We start from the raw sequence: 10,625 nt of genomic DNA on the forward strand, positions 1-10,625 counted from the left end.
AATACTCTTGATAAATCAAATCTGACAAATGTGCCAGTGTAATATAAAATACTGCAAGTGTGTGAAAGGGCAGTTGAATTCAGGCAAGGTCTAAAAGTTAGCCAAAAATTACTTATTTTGGATCAGAAAGCCTAGGAGATACAGGCAGAATTAGAGAAAAGAAAAATTTAGAGACCAAAAAGTTTGAATTAGAATACTAAACTGACATTTCCCCCATATGGGGTATATAGGTTATTTGTGGTGGTAATTTGCCTTTTTTTTTGTTCTTGGATTGGATGTTGTGTGGTCTGTACTAATATCTTTAGGTGCTGTTGTAAAAGGTAATGGTCAATAGACATAAGGCTTTTAAGACATGAAAAAATTACTAAAGGGAATGTGTGTGCTATAATTGCAAGTTTGTTCTTTCCCTTCCTCCTACTACTTCTTTGTGATTGCATTGCTGGTTATTGGCTGTATTCGGTGGTTCATTATTTAATGTATTCCTGAACATTTACCATGATAAACTTGGCAAGATCTCATACTGATAAATAGTTCATCTTCTCATGTTTGCTCTCTTGCTTTATTATTGATGTTCAATAACTTCTAAAATGCACAGTATTCTCAATTTTTTTTTTGTCTGTTCTTTAATACATATCTCTTTTTCAGAATCAAGATTGGAAGGCTGGCTATCAATGCCTGTTAGAAATAACACTAAAAAATTTGGATGGGTTAAAAAGGTAAGAAAACCAGATTTATTATTTTGTTTCATGCATAGGTTCAACTTTAAACTTACTGTAAGTTTTCAACTCTTCAGTTTTTCTATGTGTTCTCTCCTTACTTAAATGTATAAAATGTGTTAACTGGTATAGTTACATGTGAGAGGAGCAGCTTAAGACAATTGCAATAATTTAAGACACCTCTTTGTATAGCCAGGGGTGAGAGTCATTCATGATCTTCAGATGTTTTTACATGCCATGAGCATTCCCATCAGTATTACACAGCTGGATCTAGGCAGAGTCTGGAAACAGGTGCTCTTGACAATTTTTTTATTTAGGAGATAAAGACTAAAACCTACTCCTCCTCTTTGTGCAGCCTTCATTTGTTTACTGCTTCTCAGTAACCTCTTTGATGAGTCTTTGTCCAAAATGTAACATACATATTTTCATAGAAATTTCCTTACTGCTGCCATACAGTTAATTCTAGGCAAAATACTGGAAGTAGGACATCTTTTAGGTAATTAGCTTTTTAGTAAACATTGCTAGCTATTCTGGTAAGTATAATAGTGCTCTTTTTAAATATGATCCCTATTAGCTGTGACCTGCACACATGAAATAGGCAGGAGGACAGTTACTCTCTCTACCAGTCCAAGTGAAAATTAAATCAATAAAATAGAAAGGAAAAGCTTATATCCTACTTTCTTCCTGACCTTCATTTTTGTTTCTTCATAGATATTTAAATATATTTAAAAATCAGTTAATCTGATAATATAACTTGATTTATCAGGTAATCAGAATTTTGTTTGTTATGCAATGAATTCCTTGGCATGGACTTAGTACTACCACTGTCCACTTAGTTACCATTTAATCAAATTGTAGAAAAATATCGCTACAACATATGTGCTAGATAATTGTTGTGACATATTTGACATCTGTGATGAGCTGAATTAAAACATGTTTTATCCTTTTGTCTCCTAACAGTATGTAATTGTAAGCAGCAAGAAGATCCTGTTCTATGACAGTGAACAAGATAAAGAGCAATCTAATCCCCATATGGTATTGGATATAGAGTAAGTATTGCCATGTGTGTTTCCTTCTTCTGATCTGTAGGTGAACTCTGTTGGAAAGATCTGTGACCAAAGGGCTTTTTGAGGTCCAGTCTGGGAGCACATCACATGGGACATGGCTTTTTTAATCTGAACTGTAGAGCTGGACCCACTGTGGTGCACAGTGGGGGTTGCTGTGTAGGCACTGGTGCAGGAGGAGCAGTGTGGGGCTCAGACTGATCCAGAGAGCTGCACTGAGCCCTGGTGTAACTGAAGTGCCCCCACTAGCTCAGCTAGACCTTCCTCACACACGCTTGGGAGCAGAGCATGTAATGAAAACTGTAGCAGAGAAGATATCATTCCAGTGTTCATGTATTTTCTCCTACAACATGGTCTTACAGGGGGGTTATATAGTTAATTTATTTTCTTAATAAATGCAGAATGTGGCTATTCAGAGCATGGGGAAAGGATTGTGTTAGAAAGGTGCCAGCAGCCATTAAAGTCATATGATGATGGTTTCTCAGTGCTTCCACAAATGTAGCTGGATGCTTGTGACTTCTTTTTATTTAGAGTTTTTGGGAGTTCATGTGCAGAGTTGAAAGACAGGGCTTTACCAAGTGATTAGAAATCTGTACAAACCTGACAAATCTTTAATGGTTCTAAGCCTTAATGAGGTGTGTTGTATTCTAACTTAATCTGTCATACTTATCATTGTGGTAACATTAATTTTTGTCCTTATTGAAACAATTTCCTATAGCAAACTCTTCCATGTCCGACCAGTCACTCAGACTGATGTGTACAGAGCAGATGCCAAGGAAATTCCTAGGATATTCCAGGTATTCATTAATAAATTAATGTTTCTAGTGTAATAGACATGGCATTTCAGACATTTTCAAAAATACTGTCTAATGAAATATTTACTAAGAAATCATTGAAAAATCATTCCTAGATTACTTCTTCAGTCTTTGTACTTAGATAATGACTCTCAAGTTATATTTGCCATCTCAGAGTATTGAGATTATTTTGCTTTCATTCTAGATCCTATATGCTAATGAAGGAGAGAGCAAAAAGGAGCAGGAATTTCCTGTGGAGCCCATGGGAGAGAAGTCAAATTACATTTGTCACAAAGGACATGAGTTTATACCTACTCTTTACCACTTCCCAACCAATTGTGAAGCTTGCATGAAGCCCCTGTGGCACATGTTTAAACCTCCTCCTGCTCTGGAATGTCGCCGCTGCCATATCAAATGTCACAAAGATCACATGGATAAAAAGGAAGAGATTATAGCGCCTTGCAAAGGTAAATAGCAAGTATTTAAATATACAGATAGTGCTGGAGCCACAAGGCATTATAATAGATCAGAAGATTGTAGTAATGGTCTGACACCAACTGAACATCAAGGTTGGTTTGTCTTTTGTTAGTACGTGGCCATCAGCCCCTTTCCAAGGGTGTCCATGAGGGTCATTCTGCTCTGGGTTCATGGCATGTGGCTGTGGTGTGCATGTACCTGTTGTGTTGCCATCCTCATGCAGCAGAGCGTGGTGGTTGTAAGGTGCTCACACTGTGTTGTGCTCTGCTGTGGGAAACAACAGCGCTATGGAAGGGGTTACATGTGGTAAAGGTTGCTCCTTGTGACTCAACATTATATAATTTTTTAGTCTCAATCACACCTCTTTGCATTACCTGTTTTCTTCCACTTGAATGTGCGTCTTCTGCAGTCCTAAGTTGTTACTCTCAAAATATAAGGAGGAGGCACTGTCAGCAGCCATGAAACCTACTGGTTCATTTTACTTTTGACCTCTCTGCTGGTTTCTCTGCTTCAAGTATGAGAGTATCCTAATCTGACAGCTAATTTTTGATGTGGAGTCATGTTGAGAATAATAACAATATTCATTTTTATTTTTAAAATCTTACTACAGTGTACTATGATATTTCTACGGCGAAGAATCTACTACTGTTAGCTAATTCTACGGAAGAACAGCAGAAATGGGTGAGCCGACTGGTGAAAAAAATACCCAAGAAGCCTCCAGCACCAGACCCCTTTGCTCGATCTTCTCCCAGAACTTCCATGAAGGTACAGCCAAACCAATCCATCAGACGACCAAGTCGACAGCTTCCTCCAAACAAACCAAGGTGACACAAGAGTTGCTATTTAATTTATTGTTCTAAATGTTTTACTACAATTGGTTTCAATTTCTTATTCAGGGTAGAAGGGCTCGTGCTAATGTCTCATGATCCCTAAAAGAATAGCCTAATCAGATTCTTCCGATTGGGTAAAAATTGTCCATATACAAATTGCTAGTTTACTGCTGGATCACTTCAAAGGAGCAGAATCCTATGTGCTGTGCTGTGGAAGTTGATAGCATTCTGCAGGTAGCATTTATATGATTGTGCAGGGCAGTTTCTGGCTTTTTTCCAGTTTGCTTTTTTCATCACCTGCAGTACTAGTTTATATTTGTTTCTGTCAGTTCCCAGTGCTGGCAGCCTGTGAAAAGGTTGGTCTCACTTATTTTGTTCATTGCAGTGTTCCAGTTTAGCAAAGGCTGAACATTTTTCCCCAGAGAGGTAATTGGGCAGTGCCTAGACAGATTGCTGTCCTTTTTTCTCTGACTAGACTGGCACCAGTATCTCAGGTGGCTGGGTGAGACCTGGGCTGGGTGAGTGGCCAGAGTTACAGTTGTGAATGCAGGGAAGCACACTCTTGCTGTGATGCTGCTATTACCACAAAACATCCTTATGCTATGAAGCATAAGGATCTTAAACAGATACTGGTATTTTAATGAGTGGAAATGCATAGTGGAAGGACTTAGAGTAATTTAATTTCACTTCCCTCCCAACCTTCATACAGTCTAATTTTTGGTGATTTAATTTACATATTTTAAAGAGAATCAGACCTCATAATTTGGATTTTAAATTAATAGATTTATTATAATCATGAAGGAAAAAAGCTTTTAAGTCACTTTTTAGGGACCAATTATTGAAGAGTTTCTTTGTGCAAAAATAAAATATCAGTGATAGGACTGAAAGCATGAATCAGGAAAACATTCATGACAATTTGGAGGACAAGTAGATCACTTCTGCATACTGTTTACTGTCTAACTTAGTGGTGTTACTCTGTTTCTTGCTGTTAACATATAAAGGTATATGATAAATTCTGATTTTTTTCAATAGCTATATTTAGGTGTTCTGCAAATAATTATTTTTTCTTCCAATACCCTTTTTTCAGTCTTGAACTTTGGTACAAAATGCTTTCATAGCATAGTATTTACCATTCTATACTGGGGGAAAAGGAGGGGGGTGAGTGTTTTTGTGTGTAAAGCATGTAATTCTTCAGTTTAAGTTTCCAAGTTAGCCTCACAAATGTACCTAACAGAAGAAAAGTGTAGTTCTGTGAGGTCATGTCACCTATTACCAGAATAATGCAGGTCTGTCAAACCAGTGGAAATTTGTATGGATTTAAACACCTTTAATTAGAAACCACATACTCATAAATAACTGTAATTGCTATGGCAAATTTATATCTCAGTGTTGTTTCTATGAGGCTTTTGTGCAAGGGCTTACCATATGAAATAATTAATTTTCCTTTATGAACTTTATGAAGAATGAAGATGTAGTTGCCAGTTCAATCTAGGGACTGAGCAGTGGGCCCTGACAGCCAGGTAGGCTCTGGGACTGCACCAAGAGGAGCACAGCTGGATGGCTGAGGGAAGATTATACCCCTCTGTCCACTCCATAGTCTGCAGCACAACACTGCCTCCACCTCTGAGCCCCCACATTCCAGCCAGACCTCAGCACACTGGGGAAGGAGCAAGCAGAGACCACCAGGATGGTCGGAGCAGATGCCTGAGGGAGCTGGGCTTGTTCAGTCTGGATGATGGATGTGTCCAGGGGCTCCCATAGCAGCCTCTGGGGAGGGCATCCAGGAGACAGAGCCAGGCTCATCAGTGCTGCATGGTGAGAAACAAGGGGCTCCCCTGAACCAGGAGACATTCCAGCTGGAGAGAAGGAAAAGCCAATGCAGAGAGGGAGGCCAATGAGGCTGGACAGGCTCCATCTCTGGAGGCTCTCAACACCTGACAGGACAAGGCCTTGAGCATCCTGGGCTGGTTTTGTATCTGACTCTGCTTTGAGCAGGTTCCTTCCAAGCTGCCTTGTCCTAAAAATGCTGTCCGTGCTAGGAATTTCACACAACCACAATGATGGTTTTCATGACTGTTTTTCTTCATGAGGATTTAAGAAAGGGCAAACCAGTTTTTCATACAGACCATATAATTTCTGCTCAGCCATTTGGTTGGGTCATGCCAAATGGATAATTCCAAATTGAAAAAAAACCCCAACTTTCATGTATTTTAATTCCTATAAATTTAAGTGTAATAGCCATAGTTCATGTAACAAATGAATATTGAGCCTTTTCAGGGCTATATCACATTTAAAGGTTTAAATAGTTTAGAGCCAGAAAATACAAATTCCCCTGAAACCCATTTTGTTTAAAACATGTGATTAACTGTATTAAACAATGTAACATGTTTATATTGATGCTCTCTTAGGGTAAGGTTTCCATGCCTGCATCCTGTGCTTGGCATACAACCCCTAATTAGGATCCTTCCAGCTCACTGGAGAGATGACTAGGCTGTGTTTCATTTGTTGTAGCTATAGTAGTTGAAAAGTTAGTACTTAAGATATTAGAACAGAAAGAGTTGAGTGCTTCTAGACAATGATTCACCTCATCCCAAAATAAATGCCTCAGATAAGTAAAATAACTCATTTGCTGACAGAGTTTGCCTTGCTTGCCTTCTTTGTTCTATAGTGACCATACAAGGAGCATAGACAGGGAGGCCTAGACAACAAGTTGATAAATCCTCTTTTTTGGCATTGCTTAACTTTAAATAACAAGCTACAGAATAGCTTCATAGTGTAATCACCCTGTTTTTGGGATCCAGTAAAATCCTGCTATATTTGTTTGTACGTTCAGATGAAGTGCTATCTTATTCAATGTTCTTTGCAGCACTCAAAATTACTTGATTTTATTGGAAAAATTGTTAGGTTTGCATTATTGTCTGGAAGGGGATAGCAGAAGAGCATAAAACCACCTCAGTCAGCAAAAACAGCAACAAAACAGAAAGCAGATAATTTTATAAAAGGTACATGTTGGTCTTTCCTACTGAAATTCTAGGGGAAAAAATCAATATGGTAAGAGTTCTGTATTGAATAGAATTATTTTTGAGATGGATTTGCAATGAATGCAATATTCTTAACTTTTTTATGAACACTAACTGAATCTTCATACTCGTGATAGGCAAAGGAACAAGCCCACCTACATTAAACAGTCTTTCAGTTAAAAAGGTTTAGTGATAGCAAAAGGAATTTTCAAGTCTTTTATAGAAGTGTGACACTCATTAAACATCAAACCCTCCTGTTGCAGATTACTTGATCTGGCATTTAAGGACTGGGATTGGTCCTTTGATGATGTTGATGATATTGATGGTGATGATGATGATGATGACGATGTTTTTGATTTCTGAAGAAGTATAAGGGGTAAATCTAAATAGAGAGGAATGGATTTGTTTGCCTTTGAATACAGCATGCTATGTTGGATTTTGTTTCTCAAAGCAGAGAAAATACAAGATCTCATTTTGAAATTTTAAACAGAAAAATGAGATTCTGTTCATCATATTGAACTTCTGGAGTCGTCGTTTTCATTAAAACAAAGTTGTTGCCTTTGCCAGTGTTTTATTTTTCTAATTTTAGATTTTTTTTCCAAAATTCATGTCTGCCTGCCTGAAAAAAAACCCAAAACTGCTGTTTTCAGGGTGCTTGCTCATCTCTAATGCTAATACTGGGAACCTCAGCATTGAATATTTGAAGGATAAAAGGGAGATGGTAGCAATTGGATGTTTAGCTGAAGTAGACTTGGTTTTTATTTACTTTTCATTTCTAAGCTTTGAATATAAACTGGTCTATGGCTAGCAGACATGAAATCACTGGAGTTCTGCATTTTGCTTTTCTACCTCTGTTCTGAAGTGGATTTGACTTGGCTTTCCTTTGCAGTGCTGTGCTTTCTGGGTACCTAACCAGGCATTTGACAACTATGTAAACAGATGGGTTTGCAGCTTCTGTGGTGTGGTTTCCTTGACTGCTTTAGAAAGATCCCGCTGTTGCAGTGATCCGATTTGTCCCATGGCTTAATTCTGGATGTATTGCAAATAGCTTTACCTTTTTTATAGACCTCAGGATCTGATCATTTCACACATTGATGCAATCTTATATTTACACAGAAAAAACCTATATGTTAAATGCCAAAGAATTGTTTTAAACAGTATGTGAGATATGTCTCAGCTGTATAACAGTGGCACCGGGGCTGCTCCTCTGCTGTGTGCTCAGGGAACTGAGGAACCAGCTCCTGCAGAACTTAACTGGCTTAGTGTTCACAGTAATGAGCATTATGTTAATTAAATATTCTGCATCTTTGTGTATTAAAAGCTTACTGATCACTAATCCTTTAGAAGTAACTATTACACTGTGCATATTGTACTTTACCCTCATGTATTGCAAGGGGGTTTAATTGATTTGGGATTACAGTGTGTAAGGATGTGCTATACTGGAGTAATGCTGCTGTTGGATGCAGAGGAAAGGCGCTTCTCACAAGTACAATGATGAACCCATCTTAAAGGAAGACTTTGAAGAAGTATATTTTTGTCAGATTTACATTTGTTGCATTTACTGACCAAACTTCCTGCTTCTTTTTCAGCTAACTGCTTTCCGTGAATGCAGACACAGTCAAGGTGATAATTTTCTTCCCGTTACAGCAAGACTGAAACATATCCCAAAATATATTAAAAATATATATTTTCCTGAGAGATTGTGCTATATATATCAGAGGTTTACATTTTTGCTGCAATATAAATTACTAATCTCTGAGGGTTTTCCTGTATTCTCCCAAGTGACTGATCAGTTGAGGAATGGTTGGTAAATAGTCAAAGGATATGTTAGGTAACCTTTTAAGCTCTGTTCCACAAAAGCTTTCTTGGCAAGACACATACACTACATTTCATAAAAGGATTGAGAGGAATGAGTATTGCAATGGAAGAAACTGACTTTTCAGCTTTGGTAAAGATGCCACCAGCATGTCTGCACGTAGAACCGGAGGAGGATCCACCACAGTGATATAGACTGCATCTGTGAGAAGTGACCATTAAACTGTGTAAATATATTGTACTGTAATACTGCAAGAGGGGTTTAAAAATCTTTCCACTTTATTTTTTTATGCTTATTAATCAGATACCGTTACTTATTGCAGTTGCAACTATGCACTTGTATAAAGCCATAATGTTGAAGTTTATATCATTCATACACATCTATCAGAAGCTGCATGTCAGTGTTCAGCAGCTAGTATAGGTTTGAAGTATATACTAGTTTCAGCTACATCATCATGGGCAGTCCCCTTGTACCTGTCTAATTGCCTTAATTTAAATTTTTTTCAAGTTTTTTTTGCCCATTCTTTCTATTTAAGGAAAAAGAAAGTTTACCAGCTCTTAGGATGCAGTTTTGCTTTGTGGCAGAAAAAATAGTGCACTATTTTTACACCTATTAAGTATATCAGTGTCAACCTATTTTGAATGTATATCAACTGGTTTTAAGGGTGGAGAAGTGTTGGTTACAGAAACAATGTCTGAGAGCATGGGATTTACCAGACCATTTGCTTGTACATGTAACTGCTCATCCAGCCCTTTTTACAAACCTCAGTACTCCTTATTGACTTATATTAACCCTCATTAAGTGCTATGAAACTTCATTTTGCCTTGTTTTTGCATACTCTCCTAGATGTGTTTTTTTTTTTTATTTCTGGAAAATAAAAGAATCTGTGACTATTTTTACATTTCACAACACAATATCTGAGGACTGTCACAAACTTTAAGAAAAGTGAAACATACTGTAGATGTATTTTAAAGTTTTAATCTGGTTCTCTAGCACATAGCTGTAGGCATAGATAAAAAATTCAGTAGTGTGTTTTGAGAACTGACAGCTGGGAAGAAAGGGCCTCAGAGGCACTTATTCTGACTTTTTTTTAACTTGGAGTTGTACAAAAAATATAATATATATGGGCTCATTCATGATGTGTTCATAATTATCCCAGAAAATGCATGTTTTATACAACTACAGTATGTGATGTTAAACATATTGACAGTAAAAAATGTAGTCTCCTATTTGGTCTCTTTATATATATATATAAATATATATATATATTTAGAATATATATATATATATAATATTGTGTGGGAGTGCAGTAATTTAAAATATGATCTAACACTTCAATGAAGGAGGACATTTCACTTTAAAATTTTGTTTGTTTGTTTTTGTTTTTTAAAGAGTGTTGAAATGTTTGGAAGGATAGGACCATGTTTTATTTAACACTATCATGAAAGGTGGACTTGGAAACACTGAAATACTGAAAATTAATAAATATATTTACATTTTGTAACCTCTACTACAGTTCAGCTTAACAAAGCAAGAATGTATTCAGTCTTCTATTTATGTGCTCACAAAGTAAAATGTTGTTTGTGAGTTCTTAAATTCAAAACTAAAACTTTCATATCATTTCTGTTAGGTATTATAACCCAGAGTACAGCTATGGTGGTTTTTCCCTGCTTATTTTGATTTACAGAAGTACGGTATATTTTTAGATAATGAAGATTTGCATAGAGTACAACATTAAAAATGTATACAGTAAAACTGTTTCCATTCACTGAATGCATAAATATTTTATATATATATATATAAAAAATGTTACATTGTGGGAAGTTCTATCCTTTTCTGAATTGGAGAATATTATATATATATATATTTTTAAATAAACTATTTGAGTAAGGTAAAATAGTTCCTGAA

General features: G+C 36.7%; 1 protein-coding gene across 2 annotated transcripts in view; it reads left to right on the forward strand.

Moving 5' to 3' along the window:
• ROCK2 (Rho associated coiled-coil containing protein kinase 2) overlaps positions 1 to 10,625 on the forward strand; it is a 96,118-nt gene extending 85,493 nt beyond the window's left edge. Inside the window, exons 27-32 of one of the 2 annotated variants that reach the window (XM_066547211.1) lie at positions 646 to 716; positions 1,677 to 1,765; positions 2,499 to 2,577; positions 2,780 to 3,041; positions 3,662 to 3,875; positions 7,165 to 7,462. In XM_066547211.1, coding sequence (XP_066403308.1) covers positions 646 to 716; positions 1,677 to 1,765; positions 2,499 to 2,577; positions 2,780 to 3,041; positions 3,662 to 3,875; positions 7,165 to 7,264 — 815 coding nt within the window. In that variant the 3' untranslated portion in view covers positions 7,265 to 7,462. Of the gene's footprint in view, positions 1 to 645; positions 717 to 1,676; positions 1,766 to 2,498; positions 2,578 to 2,779; positions 3,042 to 3,661; positions 3,876 to 7,164; positions 7,463 to 8,490 lie in introns of those variants that run through there. The other variant, XM_066547210.1, reaches the window with a different exon arrangement.

Source organism: Molothrus aeneus, chromosome 3 (genome assembly GCF_037042795.1).
Source record: "Molothrus aeneus isolate 106 chromosome 3, BPBGC_Maene_1.0, whole genome shotgun sequence".
In the NCBI taxonomy this organism is placed as follows: Eukaryota; Metazoa; Chordata; class Aves; order Passeriformes; family Icteridae; genus Molothrus; species Molothrus aeneus.